This window comes from Limanda limanda, chromosome 2, assembly GCF_963576545.1.
Source record: "Limanda limanda chromosome 2, fLimLim1.1, whole genome shotgun sequence".
NCBI classification, from domain to species: domain Eukaryota; kingdom Metazoa; phylum Chordata; class Actinopteri; order Pleuronectiformes; family Pleuronectidae; genus Limanda; species Limanda limanda.
This window is the reverse complement of record NC_083637.1, coordinates 25,167,945-25,186,096: the sequence shown is the minus strand read 5'-3', so window position 1 is coordinate 25,186,096 and position 18,152 is coordinate 25,167,945. Positions and strand designations below refer to the sequence as shown.

Below are 18,152 nucleotides of genomic sequence, written 5' to 3'. Positions count from 1 at the left end.
GAGGTGTGGAGACAAAGAATAGGAAGAACTTCACTTGAAACAAACATTAGCTCAACTTATTTTATTTCTCTGCCTTCCAGTGTCAGTATTTCATATGATCCTGCTGCTGCTGCTGCTTGAGGACAATGTATAGAGCTGCAGAAGGACTTGGTTTCAGCTGTAGAGGAAGACAGGCTCAAAGCAGGGATAGTCATACTAGAGATCAACCATTTAAAATGGATGACGGACAGACAGACAATCTAAATGACAAAACAGGGACAGAAAGCAGTAAACCATACTGTTGCAACAATGAAGCGAATCAGATACATGTCACCCGTACAAAAATGTCAGTATTCAAACTTGTCTTATCCACTTTTTAAGGCAAAAACACAGAAACACACAGAAAGGCATCGTAAAATATAAATTAATGATTGCATATTCTGGTTTTCTCTCCCAAAGGTTAAATCTGTTTTGTAGAGTTTTTAAAAGACAAGTATCTGCCTTCTCTAATAGTCATTATTGCATGTTTGACCTTCGATATTTATAAAACTGTCAAGATATATCATACTTTCTATAAAGCTGTCCTCTACAACTCGCATTGTCCAAATCCGTCAGACTTTTTAATCCCAGTTAAGTTTCCCATCGCAAACATTCATTAAAGTGTGGGTCTCAATTCATCAATGTGTTGCATGAGTTGCATTTACACACATGACAACATCAATGAAGTAGCTAAAAACAAGGAAACTAAAAACAAACATACTATAGCAGCTAGACGAACTAAGGTATTACAAATGAAGATCAAGGATAGAAGATGCATTTCCTTTAACTAGTACCACAGGCTGAAACCAGACACGACATAAAACTTTCTTAGATCTCTCATCTATCTAATGGAGCAGAGGATATTTTTTACTATTATTCAAAAGCATGTTCTTTCAGTTTGAATGCAGGAGTTATTGATTTTACGTTCAGATTTTGTGATGCTTTCCCTTGAAACAGTACGCTCTCACTCCAATAGCCCCTGCTTGTGCTCAGATTTGCTCTGCTTGTTCTCAAACTGTGAGCTTGCACTCAAATATCCTGTGCTCCAGCTTCACACTGCTTCTCTGTTGGTCACTTTTTCCCGTAACATACTGGAGGGGAAAAAGAAACATGGCGGTGTCTCATATATTTTTATAGTTGCTAGCAACAGTTTTCCCATAATGAAATTAATTTTGCCGCTCCATGTTCACCAAGGGATCCGCTGGACTCCTGCTGACTCCTCTATGAGGCCGTTGTCTTTTTCTCTTCAAGCGCATCAACAGAGACCGCCCGAATGGGACTCTCAAACAAGTAAAGCCAACACATCCATGAGGGGCGGGATCATTTCATTTGTTCATTTTAACAACATCTCAAAGTAGATGTTTTAGGTGAAGCAGCACGAGGAGAAGAGCTGGAAAGTGCAAGAGTGGCAGACAGTTTTAAGCACAATCACAGCAAATTTCAGCACAGGGTAATTTGAGTGCAAGCACAAGGTATTGAGTTACAAAAGTTGAATGTGACATTAATAAGGCCTGCTCCTAAACTGAAAGACCACACTCTTGAATAAAGATTGGCAAAAAAACTACACAAAAGAGGATACGTGTAATGAACATGAGCAATTAAGATGAGATTAAAAACATTAAAAACTCATGAGTAACAGAGATAAAATCACATCCCACTGACTTCACCCAAGGTCTCAGAGCTGCTGTGCAATGCAGGAACAGTGAAGCGAGAACATACAAGTCATCCCCGTCATATAGAAATTTCACTTGAAAGGTCAGAGAGCTGAAACACGCTCGGGTCAGCTCTTAAAGCACTTGAGTTTTTCATACTGTCTGTTTTAACACAAAGGCAAAAGACAATCGTCACTGGTCAGACATTTTTGGAGAAGCATCAAGTAAGATGAGCAGGGAGTGAGTTCTGAGTTGCACTTAAAAGTCATTAATAAAATAACACGGTTATTAAAGGACACGTCGTCTCTTCTTCTTGGCCTGATGTAATCTCTTTTCACATCCTGTTTTATTTTCCTCATGTCCTTTTGGAAGGTAGGGTGTAGACTGTGTCCTCCGCTTTTCAGCTCTTCTCCTTGCGAGGGCTGGGGCTATTGCCTGGTTCTCCTTTATGGCTCAGCCGCTTCAGAACCTTAATGGGTTTGAACTTTGACCCTTTTTTCTTGTGGTGCGGCTGTTGCTCGCTTTCGGGTTCCTTGTGAAAGACTGATGAGGAGGAAAATAAGAAAATAAACCTGATTAAAACTCACATAAGTAAGGGATGGGGGACAACAAGGAGTGAGATGCAATTTTACGTGTTTTATTCAGCGACCGCATTCCTCTGTATTATCTTTCATATGCTAAAAATTGAAATAACTTATTCCTACCTTTCTTCTTCAGCATGGCCTCCATTAGTTTATCCTCTTCTTCATCCCTGTGACAGAGCAACTGTTAAATCACTGGTAGCTGCAAACATCAACATTCTGTAAATCCTGTGTCTGAATAACTAGCAGTTAGTGATCACCTCTGCCTGTCTTGGTCCATGTTGTTGACGATTTGGTTGCGCTGTTCAATGATGGTGACCAGCTCAGACATGAGCTCCTGATCCCGGCTCTTGTCCTCCTCAGTCCAGTCTTTCTCTGAGAAACAAAGGGAAGTTGATGGATTATTTGTGGCCTACTACACACTGAATGTGAATGCCCTGAACAAAGATAGCATAAGAGTGCTCTAGCAGGTTGTGGGTATTTATATAATTTATGAATTTGTGAAGATACAGTAACATAAGTAAATATAAATGCAAGTTCTCAACAGACAGCATGCTGTTGGGTAGTGTATGTAACATGAACTATTTGGGGGGTTGGGGATGCTCTGAAGTATGTTAGGTTTTAGTGAACACATGTTGAAACACTTTAATTTTAAGTATTCTTTTGGTGCAGATTTAAGAAAATAGTGGTTCTTCGTGTGGAGAGAAGTGTGTTATTTGCTATGCATCACTATTAACACACAGGTAATGAATCTGGTTATCCATGTAGCACTCTTCACATGTTGAGGCCGAACATACCTGGTTTGTTGAGAAGACACCTCATCTCATACTCCACATCAGCCTGCCTCTCCTCCAGGTTCTGCTGCTTGGCCCTGCACACAACATACAAACTGTTAGAAACTCCTATCTTACAATAGACCTCTTTCAACCTGCTTTCTGCAAGGTAAAGAATAACAGAAACAACGACAACAATTATTATTGTACAATGTAATAAGCAAATGACTAAATTCAAAATTTCTCTTCATATTTCAATATCATTTATCCTTAGATTACCAGATTTGTGCCAAGCATGAATGATGAATGCATCTTGCCCGGCTCTAAGCTATTTCCTTTTGGCCGAACCACAGTGGTTCGGACCTGTCAGGGGGAGGGAGGAACTACAGGCAGCTATGGGCGTGTCTTAGATGCAACGATATGGGTTTAATGCTCCACATGATCATATTTCCTCCAGGAAAATGTCTGAACACAATTAATTAAACCACTGAATCCCATCTTACTCATTAATTAAGAAGTTATTCTTAATTTAAGTGACTGATGATGTGAAGTTATCAACACAAATTTGCATGTATTGCCATATTTTAAAGAAAGCTTTTGGGTCAGGTAAAAAAGGTTCAACATCAGCCTCTCTCTGCAGCCTGAAACTCACGTGTAGACCAGCTCTGCTTCCCGTCGGACTAAAAGGTGTTTCTCATGGATCAGAGTGAACCAGTCCACCAGCAGGCGCTCCTCATCCTCATCTGATATCACAACAAAGGAACAGAAACACAATGTCTTATATTTTCATTGTTATTATTTAAAAGTTCAGGAATCTTGGCTTTTTATATTTTCAGTAATGTTTTAATATTAAATCTAAATGAGTCAAAGAACTGTCTTTAAAGCGATGTGATACCGTTGGGGTTGTCTCTCAGCTTCTTCTCCAGCTCCACCCCCCTCTGCTCCAGCTCATCCAGCTGTTTCTCCAGCTGACTCATCTCTCCGTGGATGTCCTCCACTGGGATAAACTGATCTGTCTGCACCTGGAGGGATGTTTCAATGAGACCGACCATTTACTTCTTCTGTTTTTGATGCAGAACTTTCTATTTTATGCATTTTATTTCAACACTAAAATCTGAATATGTATGAATGACAGTTACACAAACAAGATTCTGTGTAGATTCTGTGTTTAGTTTTTGTACTTTGCGTTTGATTAGTGGGAAGCCGTGACCAGGGGCCGGGGGTCTTGCAGGACGAGAGCCTTTTGGTGGTTTGGTTTTAGATTTAGCAGGCGAGGGAGAAGCTTTCCTGTTGAACGGGTTCTCTTTACAAATCCGCTAAAATGAGAGTAGAAACACAAAGTTGGATTTATATTAGGTGCAAAGTATTTTGAATAATTTAGCTTTATTTGGAGGTGATCCTATTACCTTGCTGTGTGACGGTGTGGCTCCGGAGGCCAGTGGGCTGGGGGTCGTTGAGGGTCGTGGTGGAGGGTCTCCAGCCCCTTTGGTCCCTGTACTGCGACTGGTCTGTGGTGTGGCTGGAGCTGAGCTGGCGTTTGAAATCATAGGAGAAGGGTACGGGCTGGGGGAGGGATGAAGCAGGTGTTCGTTTGTGGAGGAGGAAGGCAAGTCCGAGGAGTCGCATGGGGAGCAAATGGAAGGCTCTGAGATACTCTTGGTGAAGGTGAGTTCCTGGTCCCTGCTGGCACTGCCACCCAAAGGTGGATGGGAGGAGCTGTGGTCCGAGCCCGAGGACAGACTCTCTATGCTGAGAGCTGGAGAGGGAGAGCAAGAGGAAGGCTGAGAGTGAGAAAAAACTGTAGAGGGAAGAAGATTCAGTAAAAAGAAGAATGCAGAAATAAAAGAGGAATCAAAGTCATAGGTTGAAATGAAGACAGGATGGAGAAAAGAGCAAAGAACATTTAACATCAAGATTTGGGATGGAATGTATTCCCATCTCTGCTAATAACAAAATTATTTATGTGAGAGTTTGAATAAAATTGTTGATGAGTTTTACGTTTGCGGTTCTGATCAAACAGACCTTGGTTACCAGCAGGAGGCTGCGGCGCCCGCGGTGCTGGACGACGTTTCTTGCTCTTTGCACTCCCCGGGCTGGCAGAGCGCGATGAACTCCCTCCACTAGGGGGAGTGTCGGCACCTGTTGTGTCAGCCGCATTAGAGATGCTGTACCACGGGTGACTCACCACCACTATGGGTGGAATCGCACCTCCTTCACCCCCCTCTTCTTCCTCTGCCTCGTTATTTTCATCGTCATCGTCGTCAAATGGGTTGGCGGGAAGGGGTGGTGTGCTGGGTCGGGAGCCGTCCCCTTTAAGAGAGGACAGAGAGCCGGCATTGGGAGGTGTTGCCAATCCGGCAGGGGGAGGGGGAGGAGCTTTCTTCTTCTTGGATTCTGATTGGACGAGGGCGAGCCAAGGTGGGTCTTTAGGTTTATGGGTGCCACTGGACAGGCTGGACAGTGAAGACACACAGATAGGGATGGAGGGGTCACAGAGGGGAAGACAACAAAACAGCCAAACAGAGGCATGGAGGACCAGGCAACTCATACATGCTGTAACAAGATTTAATTCAGAGGAAGACTGGGCTGATATGAGACATGAATGTGAAATGGTGGCAATGGACAGGAGGAGGAATTTTAAAGAAACTGATCTACCTTCCGGGAGACTGGGATCTCTCTCGAGGTTTGGGAGGAATTGGAGGCTTCAGATGTTCCCCTGTGATTTCAGATGAAAGGAGAGGATTAGTAACAAATTGTACATAACTTTAGAAAAGTTATTGCTTTGCAACAAGCACACACCAGCTGCAAGGCCGTCTGTCGTACGGGGTAGTCGAACCCGAGGGGCAGGGCGAGGAGGAGGAGTGGGTTCAGTAACTCTGCGAGGCGCTGGGACCGGCCGACTGACACCTTCATTATTACTGACCGGCGTAGAAGGAACGTCTCCGTTGGTTATACATTTGACTGGTGTTTGAGTCTCCTCCTCTTTCTCTCCCTCGTCCTCCTCTTCATCGCTCTCGTCAAAAGGGTTGGGGGGAGAAGAGGGACGGGGTGTCTCCTCTGTCGCTCCACTGTCTTTTATGTCTTCTGCTTTTTCCAAAACTTCTATGTCTTCTGATTTTTCCAAAACATCCGTTGTATTTGTTGTAACAGGAGGGATAGTGGCCGAGACACTGGTCGGCATGTCAGTATCGTTTGTTCGGCCGACTGGGGATGGAGTCTTAGCCTGGTCCCTCACAGAGGGCGAGGTGTGAGGAGTCGGGCTGCGACCAATCCTGGCAGACGGAACCACCACTGGTTTCTTACTGATGTCTGGTCGGCCATTCTGGTTGGCTGAAGCTTGTCTTGCGAGGTGATGTGTGCAGACCAACGACCCAGCGTTGCTCACCAATTTGTAAGATCCAGGAAGGAGAGTGCTGTGACACTCTGTGCACCTGAGACAACAACGACACAGGAAGAAAGTTAGATTTTCATCAGGTCACAAAGAGGGACAGTTATTACCTGACTAAAGGCTCCATTATGCTACTCCAAATCTGTTACGGACGGATCGGACAGACACTTTTTCATTTATAGTTCTCCGGTGCTGAAAACAATTCACCGCCAGAACAGTAGGTGGCGCAACGGAAGACAACCTTGGAGAAGCCTACCTCACAAGTAATCAGAAGAAGTCCACGCTGTTTATTTACTTACTCCCCACTTCCCTCACACACAGTGTAGGCTACGATGGCAACTAAATAAAATAAAGTGACACCCAGCGGGTCAAACTGCTGATGTAATCGTTTCTTAGCGCAGCGGTTCCCCGGTCTTGTTTCCGAACTGTGTTGCTAATTCCACAGCTTGAAGCTACACGGAGCTAGCTAGCTTCCCCCCCAGCTAGCTTCAACCCCATTTCCACACACAGTCAGCAGGGACTCCCGACACTAACTACTACCCAGTGTTTGCTTCTAACCTGACGGTATTATAGAAACAGTGTCATGATAGAAGTAGAATTAAAGTCGTGACAGCGGGTTTTTGCACTGTTACCACCGCAGCTAGCATGGTTGCTAGCCCGCTAGCGCCGTTATGAAAGCTCGTTATAACCGTATGTGACCGTGCACACATGCCGTCAGTGCTCTAACGAGCCACCGTCAGCCAGACAACTCCGCTGGCTTAACACACACGTCACATTAATCGTAGAATCGTAGGTGTTTGAGTTTGTTGTGATACAGGGAAAGAAGCAGGAAGTTTGAGGTCCAGAAATGACGTTGTACAGAAATTATGTCGTTAGCAGACCAATCACAGCCAAGGGCTGTCCCTAGGCTCTCCGAAATAAACACGGACAGTTAGAAAAATCAGAGGTGCAAGAAAAGCTCTCCGTGGCGCTCGGAGAGGGCGTTCCACGGCGAGAGGGCGGTCCTATCTGTCCGTGTCTGAAGAAACGGAGTAGCATATATCGGCGTAAGGATTTAGGAAAATGAAAAGAGAATTACAGCATTTTTAGAAATACATTAGACCTCCAGAGTAGGGCTGTCACGATATCAGATTCTCACGACTTTAATGTACAAAAGAATCAATGATAACTATATTGTCGTGATAGAAAGTACTATTGAGATTCATTGATTTAGATTATGACTCATACACATGGTATTACTAAATGCTCATTATTACACCAATATCTATAATTACTTGCCAATATCTGTATATTGCAACAGCTCTACTCTAAAGACTATTTCCCTCGGTCCATGTAGCACACAGTGACTGTAGCTGTGGGATTCACCTGAAGCAGTTGCGATGGTAGAGCTTGCCGTCCACCAGAAACCTCTGCACCAGGTGGACGTGTTTCTGGCAGGCAGCGCAGGTGCTGCTGAGCGAGCTGCGCTGGGCCGCTTCTCCACCCGCCGGCGAGGGCTGGCTCGGCTAGTGCAAGGGACAGGGACGTCGTTCGCAGAGAGGGGGACGGGGTGGAGACATCAGGGGAAGGGGGGGAAGATGGAGAGTAATGGGGGGAGGGGGGAGGGGGAGATCAAACACGGAGTCAGGATTTGAGGATGTGGATTTGCGATCATCGTGTTAGGCTAACTACGTCTGCGTGGTTACTGCAACATCTACTGCTCGTTGTTTCACGTGCTTTGCTACTGCATTTCGGTTTTCATTTCAAAAAACAATCTCTGATCAACTCAAAAATGTTTATCATGATGTATATAAGTGTTTATTAGTAAATAAAATCCAAACAGTTGGGGTTAGTGGCTCTGCGAGTCACACGTTGAGGATATAACTGATATTCAGGGATGATATATCTGTTTTTTGGGGGTTAGGTAAATAATGTAAAGGGGTTAGAAGCAGCATATTCAAAAACTTGGCACACAGTGTTAGGATATTGCAATGGTTAGTCTTTTATGTAAAATATAAGATATGTTGGTTTTTTTTAAAAGACTGACCTAACATTTTAGCTTTCACCTCCTAGCCCACCCCCCAACCCCCCATCCTACTGCCTAGGCTCGGGATCAGAGAGTGGAGGGGGGATCAGATGTGAGGAGGAAGAAGAACAGGAAGAGGAGGGAGTGGAATGGATTTCCATCTGAACTGGGGTCGGGAGGGGTGGAGGCTGAGGTGGAGGAGGGTGGCAGTACATTGGAGTGTGGGGATGGAGGTAAGAAGTTGAAGGCATGCGAAAGAGAAGAGAGACAGGATACAGAGGCTATCTTTATAGGATTACTCTACCTCTGTCGCTTTGGTTACCCCCTGCTGTGCAACACAAAGCCCACAAGAGGAAGTAGTACTTATAAAATACGTATGTGGATATTGTACATTGTTGTACTGGGATGGGATTTGTGTTGTCCAGATCTGATGAGTTAATACCCCCAGAATAGCACATGCAGAATTACACTCAGATATTCCAAGGCTTCACATACACAGCAATATGCAACCAAACAATGTGAGGCTTCACCGGACTTCAGGACACTGTAAACAAAACATTACTTACAGCTTACCAACAGGCAGCTCCATACTGTCATCATGCAGGGCTTACTGTGTAGAGTTAAGTGTGGCCCAAAGTCTACTAAGTCTTAGAAATTTAGAGAGAAGTCAACACATGCACAAGGGGAATGACTGGTCGTTACTTTGCCCTCTCCTCGTGCAAAGTGTTGTTCTTACCTCAGACTCAACCACTTTGTCTTCCAAAGGGGTCAAAGGTCTTTTCTGGGCCGGCTCATTATAACCAACAGAACTCGGCCTCTTCATGCAAGGTGGGTTTGCTGCAAGAGAGGACGTAGAGGAAATCAGTTAAATGAGGAATACAGTAAAATCCTTTTTGTAAACTGTAATATCTTCATTTAATGCATATATCTGTAAAGAATGGGGATTGAATAACAGGATTCAAATCCAGATATCAAATATATTTTATGGAGTTCACATCGCTACAAATCCAATCCAGCTGAATTAAGCAAACCAACCTTGAGATTTGTTGTTGAAGAAGTTGTAATACTGGGAGACATAGGTAATGATACTGAGCCGGTCAGGCACTTTCATGGACACCATGTCCTCTGGGTCCAACAGGGCGGGAATACCCAGCTGTGTCTCGGCAACTTCAAATGCCTACAATGTGGAGAAGACAGAGAAAAGGGGAAAGAAGGGAGTTAATAGGAGAAGTAGGTAAGAGCAGGAGATATGAAAGAGACTGAAATACTAAAGGTATAGACGATTGTGGCACAGGATGTACAGGGGGGGTTTCCATTAACAGGAAGGTTGGTGGTTCTATGTGTGAGTGATGTGTTGCAGAAAGTGCTGCACATAGACACATTGTATGAAAGCTGGCTGTGACTAGTCATCCAGACTGGATGAGAGTTATATGAATACAGACCATTGACCCTTTTTATCAGTGAGTTTACATGCATGCAAATCATTTAACTATAGTCAAAGTCAGGGATCTGATCATGGTGATATCTCTTCACTCTAACCAGGTGAACCACTGGAGAACCCATTAAGATTTCAGTCATAGTCGGCCTGATTTCCATGACCAAAGTAATCACACAGGAAAAATAGTGACAGTGGGGTCTGTGCATTACCATGACTTTTTCATATAGAATGTCACATTGCTTCAAGCTGCATAAACAAAAGTCCATTCCCCTTCATTGAACTGGGGAGGCAGACACCTTAGCAGAAAGTGAAACTATATGCATCGCTGAAGGTTTTGCTTTTAGCGTTATTCCTCTAAATGAGGCTATCGAAATAAAACAAGGTACAGTTACATAACTGCTAAAGGTTGTCATCAAATTAAACCTTAAATCTTGGTATTTACAAAAGTCTGCTTATTTGTCTTTGTGTAAACATATATAAACTGAGGGCAGAATAATATTTGCTGTGTGCATGTGTACAACAGACCAACATGCTCACCAAAGCCCAATAACCAGCAGATACTTGTTGCCCTGAATAGTCTAACTCTGCTGCCAAAACATCGGTCATTTGCTCGCTATGTTATTTTGGTTTGTTCTTTGAAGCTCACCATCACTCTGATAAAGACATTCCATTGAAGACCTGAGAGAGCGGGTAAGGTTACGCAACACAATACTTATTGCAGTTACACAACACTGACGTAACTCAAAAAAGGCAATAAATGGTCAACATGTAACAAAACCATTTGCACAAATAATACCTGCTTTACAGATTAAATGCTTCTCTATTCTTAGTTTTACTGCATCTAGTTTGCTGCAATTTACTGAAAACGATTGAAACCTCTAGACTAATAAACATATTCCTGATGCACTATCGAGACCTATTTACTGTCCACAGACCAAAACAGAACATGAACCTACTTCAGTTCAAATCAAGATACTTTTAAAAGAAAATTAGGTAAGTGTTGTTGTTCGGATGACGACTCAATGATGATGATGATGAGTAATGCTGCTTCCGGACTGATGTTGTAATGCTTGTGTCAGACTGGCTTAACCCCGCCTTCATGCAGCTCAGGTAGTTAACAGTACATTGGGCTTGGAACCCTATTACTGAGGGCAAAATATTTTAGAATATAATCCAAAATTAACAAAGGATATCAGCAGAATGTGATTTAATAACGGTATTGACATAAAATCCATTTGGACAACCAAGATTTGAAGTTAGGCTGCTAAAGTAGCTAGCCCCAGCCCATCCCTTCATGTAATACCACTTTGTACCTCCATAGGCGATAGTGAGTTTCAGTCTGCCCCAAGTCCAAAATGAGAGGAGGCTATAAACCTTTCGCAGTCATCATCTCCTCGAGGGGTGTGTGATATGACCATGTTAGAATGTGATCTATTAAAATGTCTCTACGATCTGCTTTTACAGAGAGATCATTAGAACCGTTTTACAGTGTACATTATTTATTATATATATATATTAATTCAGTCCAACCTGACTCCGCTTGCTCTCTTCTCTCTCTCTTACACTGACACTCCCACACCGACTCAGCTGACGTCTCTAACCCACAACAGTTTTGTTGATTTGTTTGTAACCACCGCCAGATTATCAACAGGGATCAACACATAAGGATCGATACTTTTCTTAAATGAGTAGCTGCACGTATTAATTATTTTATTCATGATATTCTTAATAAACATAATATGTATACACATATACATAATATAAATGATAGGGGGGGCTCAAGCCTCGGGATAGGCGGTATAGAAAATGGATGGACTTTTACCGCATAATGTAATTCAGTGCAAGTCATCACTACTGACACTAAGAGATCAACCTTTGACAGCAGTCTCACATGAACAGGGTGTATTCAGTGTACCATGATCTCCTGTATTACAACATCTATAAGAAAAGTAATCCACTGAGAGAGTCAACTGTGAACAAATTCAAGGAGCTCACATCTGGCAATTACAGAATACAATCTGACCTAGAAGCTTGGCACGCTCTCTACATTACCCGTCGTGGATTACCTTCTAGGGCTTAGGCCTTATGGAGTCAGTACTTTACAGCCAGCATACCAGGAGTGTATTTCTGCTGCTACCACCAGTCGCCTCACTTTCCCTGAGAGCTGCTGGATAAAAAGAATGTAAACAGCCGCAGAGAGCTGCCAAAAGCTCTGCTCATACTGAAAATGAGGAGACTCCCAATTCATCCCTCAATATTCTGTTGGTTTACAGATGATGTGGGAAAAGCAAACATGGAAAGTATGATTTAAAAAAACCTTGGATTCAATCTACTTGCAAAATTACTTAGTGCAAATTCTGCCCTCTCAGCTTTAAATCTTCTCTATGTGGTCTCAACAGGCTTACGTCAAGGATTTGATTATTTTCCCCTTTTTTCTTTTTTGGAGGATGAATCCTCTGGTTTCATCCCTCTTTCCATCAGGATTAAGTGACACTTTTCTCCACAGGGTCAAATACACTGCACCACACCCACCATGACTGAATTAAATCATTGAACGTAATAATTTTATGGATGAGTGCAGCACACGCAGAAACAAATTCAACGCCTTAAGCTAAATGACAGATAATAGCTGGGCCTCAGGTGATTTAACACGCCACAGTGACATTACCACCAACACATGATTATAGAGCATCGTTCGAAGCTCAAAACATAGAGCTGTAAACTGACTCACCAGTCGGTTGTTGTCGTAGACGTTCTCTTTGGACAGCACGCCAAAGTCTCTGGAATGACAAAAAAGAGTAGATGTTAAAATTCAAATGAACATTTGGTACAGATATACAGCTTGCAACATCTGAACTCGTGATATCTGCTCTGAGGCCAAGGACAGCATAGAGGATCATAAAGAGGTGACTGTCCATGTTGATCCAGGACGGTGCTGCATTTAGCTTGCTGGCCTATATCCTCTTATGCTATGAACCATCAAAAAGCTATTATTGGCTTGAGAGCGTGACAGGAAGAAATGGTGAGCGGTATGGCTTCCCAGCTCCCAGAAACAACTGGTCCCACATCAATGATTCTTGATATGAACAACTGCCAGGACAAAAGGAAAGAAGTGGCGGCGTGAACAGGAGTGATGGGGCTGATAATTACAAGGTTCGGCTTTGAAAAGCCCGGAGCGATGGAACAAATGCCAGAGCTCTCCCCAGTAAACATCCTGCAGTAAAACTGGAAAATGTCTGGGGTGTTTCTGGGATGAAAGTGCGGTTGTGTGCGTAAGTAAATTCATGTTGATTTAAGTGTCTCGCAGTACGACAACAGTGGGGTGGAAAAAAATATATAAAACATGGCGACCCCAGTGTGAGCTTGTGGAGACCATGTGGAAATTTCAACAGGGCAAAACCCTATGAATGAGCTCCGTGTTGGAGCGGCACAAAGTGACCTCTGTTTTCTATAATCTAGTTCCCATGGTCACAGACCCACTGAGCAGCAGATCTAATATCAAGATGATGTCAAAACAAGTCCGCTGTGTCATGTCTGCCAACATAACCAGACGGAAGTACAGCAACCTAAAGAAAACACAGCCCAAACTGTCCCTGGAAGTTCAACGTTTTTTGAGACTCACAGGGCAGACAGTGCCAGCCGATGGCGGAGTGATGTGTGCGATCTGCACTGCAAAGCTAATCCACTGGGACTCAAGAGTCTCGCTTCCAGGTGTATTTTCGGAGAGAGGACTTCTATTGGACAGTGTGTCTGTGTGAGTGTGCACTGTGTGACAGTCCTTTAATATCCACATGATCAAAACCTGAGTGAACCAGTATATCTGCTACATTTGGTTCAGTCAGGTGGTAAATTTGTGTCGGAGCAAACAGGATTGAGATTCAGTGATGTTGTGAGAGTCAAACATGAAGCCTATAAATACAAATAATCTATAGTTTCACTAGAGAAGTGGTAGAGACAAAACCAGCAGTGCTAAACCGCACAATGCAGTTTGATCAGGAGCTCTACATGAACACAACTGACTTTAAATGCCCTGTCCCATGTCGTTTGGTTAATGACTAGACATGACTGGTTTATCGAAGTCGGATCTACTCCCTCTCCAATTGGCTGAGTGACAGTAGGAAAATGAGATAAGGCCATTTGCCACTCTAACGTCTCTCCTCTGGGCCCATGGATGTGTTTTGATGAAATCCCGCTCGGTGCAGGGTGGCTCTACGTTGGCCTGGCCCAGCATTAGAGCTAAATCCAGTTTGACAGGCCGAGGTCTCAGCCGCAGATTAGCCTGACGGACTGTCTGTCTGGATCAGAGCACTGAGGGCCGGACAGGGAGGCATGCTGGGACACAAATTGGAGAGGCAGCGCTCGAAAGTTGGGTGTTGAGGATTTCTCTGTTGTGGTACTTGGAGCTTTACTGCTGAGACGTGTACGTAGATATATTCCACTTCACTGACTTGTACTTAAGAGACTGCTCCACAGTGAATGTTTACTCTGCTCCCATCCAAGCATGATTCCAAACTGTTCACAAAAGTCTGCCCCACCTGTGAGGTGAACACAAGAGCAAGGCGCTCATCGTCTGAAACCATCCCATCAGACCACGTTTCCCCTCCAGGACAGAGCAGGAGCACAACATGCCATGAACTGAGCGGTTTAACACGGTCCTCCTACAACAGCAAGGGTCACAGGGTTGTTTCAGTCTGAATCAAACTACTAATCCTGATGCTGTCCACAGGCGGCTCTACCCACTGAGAAACGCAGGGCCACACTACAGCCACATTAGGCTACACAGAACTGGTGCTTTTCTAGAGAGATCCACATGAATGGCAGTCAGTGTGTGTATTCTGTCACACTGCAAATACCGGAGATGTTTTCTAATCAAATTAGTACAAAAAGGTCCACATACATATTTCAACCAGGCACATGATGGCCCCCCTTATCTGGGTGATGGAATTCCTGTGTCTATCAGGATTCGACACAGCAAAGGCTGATCGAACTCACCTATGAACTTTAGATGAGCTATCAGCTGCAGGTCAATAAGTCAGTACTTCATTTACAGGTTTTTTGGTCTGTACCAGAACAATGGAGAGGCATCACTTCCTCGTGCCTAAAATGAGCCCTTTGAAAACACACTGACACTGCTATTGTTCTCTGTGGTGGCATCTGTACAGCGTGTGTGTGTGTGTGTGTGTAGGTGTAAAATGCAGAGAGGAGGGGCGTGTTGTTACAGACAGGGTAGGACTTGTCAGCCTGGGTTAATTACAGCACACTGACCTCTCACTCACACTGCAATACTGAATCTAAATATTTCTACCGGTGATTATGTCGACGATTAAATTACATTATCAACACGTTACAGCGTCGATTAATTTTAACACGGATTGGAAGTTTTCACGTGTAAGCATTCGTACTTTAATATCAGATTAACATATATTTAAAACTATAAACAACTCTATCAATATCAAGCACTAAATCTATGATGTTTTAGGCACGTGCTTAACATAATCTCAGACAAACACAGAATAATCTACAGCACAGATGAGATCACTACTGAGTCAGTTGTGTTATATTTATGTATTATTATTATTTTTATTACCCTGAGTAGATGATCATGGTAATAATTTCTGTATTTCACTACAGTAAACAGTGTGAAGGCTGGTAACCTTTGACTGGAGCCAGTCCACAACCAGTTCATTACAGTGTTATAACGCCTGTACACTGCTATCAGGTTAGTGGGCATCGGTGTTACACGGTCCGGCTTCAGGATACTTACATCAGATCTGGTCTGAAGCGGTGGATTATGGCACAAAATGCCAAACCGTCCCTGAAGGACGTGGACATGTCCTTTATCTCCACATCGTTGTAGTTGTCACACTGTATCCGACACCACTCCTGCAGAGCCTTCAGGGATCCCATCATGCTGTCACTGTAATCTCCTGCTCGAATGAAACCACCTCGTCCTCGGTTCTCTCGCCTCGGAGGACACGGGGCAGACAGGGACTTTGTCTCCGGTCATGAACGAGTCGACGCCCGTGAAGAGGCGACAGACATCCAGACAACACCCGAGGTTCCTCTACATTCATCCACGGCCAGTGAGTCACGTTTAAACAGCTAGCCCCGCTCGCTAGCTACATGCTGGCTAACTTTGGCAACTCCAACACGCAGTACTCCTCCAGGTGGATCCGGTGGACCGGGTTCTCCACAAGGCGAAGCACGTTCCAGCGCCTACACCGGGACTTGGAGCTGAACGACCGGGTTCAAACACGACTGGGCTCATGGGCTCATGGCGGAGGCTCTGCCAGCAAAGTTCCTCACGTAGCCAATTGAGCTAACGTCAAGCAGCCACGTTAGCCTGCTGCTAGCTGCTGGTGGTGGTGCTGGGTGTGCTCCTCGGTGTCCGCTGGAGGGGTGATGGTGCAGGTCCACTGGACACTGGGTGGTGGTTCCCTCCTGGTGGACACGCAGCTCGGGGGCTTGGTCTGGTGGTGCAGCGGCTGCAGCGGCTGTTAGAGCCCCGGGTACAGGGTGTGAGGTCCGGTGCGGGTCTCCTGACGTCCTCCCTGCGATAACAACACTAACACACCCTGCTACACACAGCTACACACAGCTGTGGGTGATGGAGGCGGTCCGGTGCCGGTGCTCAGCCACGCGACGAGCTGCATTCAGAGGGGCGCGGGCAGCGGTCTCTGCCACTCGGTGTCAGGCTGCTGTTCACCCTGGTGTCCAGCTGGGGGAGCTGCTGAGGCGATGAGTACGGAGAGCCAAGAGTGCCATCTCTCGTTTCTTTTCGTTTTCCCACCGCTTTATTGATCAAAAGTGATGCTTTTTCTCCCAATGGTTTTCCATAATTTCGTGAGCTATTCCTTGGTCTCTTTTTTAATTATCAATGAAAAATGTACAAGATAAGATAAGATCATTATTTATTAGTCCCACGATGGTGAGATTAGCTGTGGTATAGCACGGCCCCAATATAGACATCGGTAAAGTAATAAGAGGTAAACATGCAATGCTTATAAATGCAAGGAAGTACAACAATATAAATGATGATGATGTGAATATTTGATTGCACATCCACCCCGATTTGCACAGGCAGAAATGGATATTGCACAGTTAAAAGGTGAAGCCTGAGTCTAAAGTGCAGGCCAGAAATTGGTGTGTGTGGTATACTGGGAGCAGATGGGGCTGTACGTGGCTACAGCTGCAGGAAGGAAGGAACTGCAAAACCTCTCCTTCGAACACGTTGGGAGGATCGGTCTGTCGCTGAAAGAGCTGCCCGGTAATGTGATGTAGTCATCAGGGGGTGGGACTCAGTGTGCATTAGAGATGACAGCTTGACCTTTGCTCTCCTCTGTCCCACCACCTCCACTGGGTTACGGAAGCTGGTCCTCCTACTCAGTCTATCCAGCCTCTTCCTGTCAGCCATTGAGATGCTGCTGCCCTAGCAAACCACAGCAAAGACGATGACTGATGCTGCCACAGAATCATAAAAAGTCAAACAAGGCAATCAAACATAACAGTTATAAAAATCCATAATTTAGAATAAACACCACATATTACTACACAAGGGATCTATGTTGACATATAAATATGAAATGTTCTCTCAATAGTGAGTCTTTGTACTTGTGTTGTCGCAGGAAAACTTTTAAGGCAGGTACTGTATGACAGACAATGATGACAGCCAATGACACGTATGTGAAATGGGCATGTGTAGGTTAAGTAGTTTCACTTCCAAGTGAGTTTCAGTTTGAGGAGAAATGATTCCCCGCTGTGTGATCATTCCTCCATAATTATTTTCGGTCTAGTACTGGGTATGCAGAGCAGAATCACAATTCAAACTATTACTCCCTGCTTACAATAAAGGACATACATAAACACAGAGAATGGAATGGATTGAAATCCTCTTTGTGTTTTCTATGGCTGGTTAAAGAGCATTGGAATCTATCTATTAATGAAAAGTGCTTACCACTGCTTTATCTGTGTATCTCTGCTATCTCTTTTAATTCCAAAAGGTCTATAGCTTCAGAAATACATGATCTATAGCCTTGATGTGGATCATGTTGGTGTCATTTCTGGACAGTGGGAGGAAGTGTTAAAGCATCATCATCATCATCATCATCATCATCATCTAGGGCAGGGGTCTTCAACATTTTTCAGTTCAAGGACCCCAAACTGATGGAGAGACGGAGAAGGGATCCCCTACTATATATATTGTAAAAAAATTGTGTTTCATATTAAACATAGCTACCCTGTTATTGTGCATTCAATACTAAGCTATTCAAATAATACACAGGTTCATATATTCATGT

At 44.1% G+C, this 18,152-nt stretch overlaps 1 protein-coding gene across 2 annotated transcripts; it reads right to left on the bottom strand.

Annotated features, from left to right (window-relative positions):
- Positions 1 to 46: 46 nt before the first annotated feature.
- micall1a (MICAL-like 1a) lies at positions 47 to 16,169 on the bottom strand. Of its 2 annotated transcripts, none has more exons than XM_061083548.1 (16): positions 15,620 to 16,169; positions 12,587 to 12,635; positions 9,453 to 9,594; positions 9,154 to 9,254; positions 7,778 to 7,917; positions 5,824 to 6,455; positions 5,680 to 5,740; positions 5,047 to 5,477; positions 4,431 to 4,822; positions 4,206 to 4,340; positions 3,920 to 4,046; positions 3,677 to 3,767; positions 3,049 to 3,122; positions 2,512 to 2,626; positions 2,375 to 2,421; positions 47 to 2,213 (listed from the first exon to the last, which is right to left on the bottom strand). In XM_061083548.1, the coding sequence occupies exons 1-16, from the start codon at positions 15,763 to 15,765 to the stop codon at positions 2,071 to 2,073; spliced, it is 2,826 nt and encodes a 941-aa protein (XP_060939531.1). In that variant the 5' UTR covers positions 15,766 to 16,169; the 3' UTR covers positions 47 to 2,070. The 2 variants fall into 2 exon arrangements, with proteins under 2 accessions (XP_060939531.1, XP_060939532.1); XM_061083549.1 differs by having other exon boundaries at positions 4,431 to 4,780.
- Between the last annotated feature and the right edge of the window lie 1,983 nt (positions 16,170 to 18,152).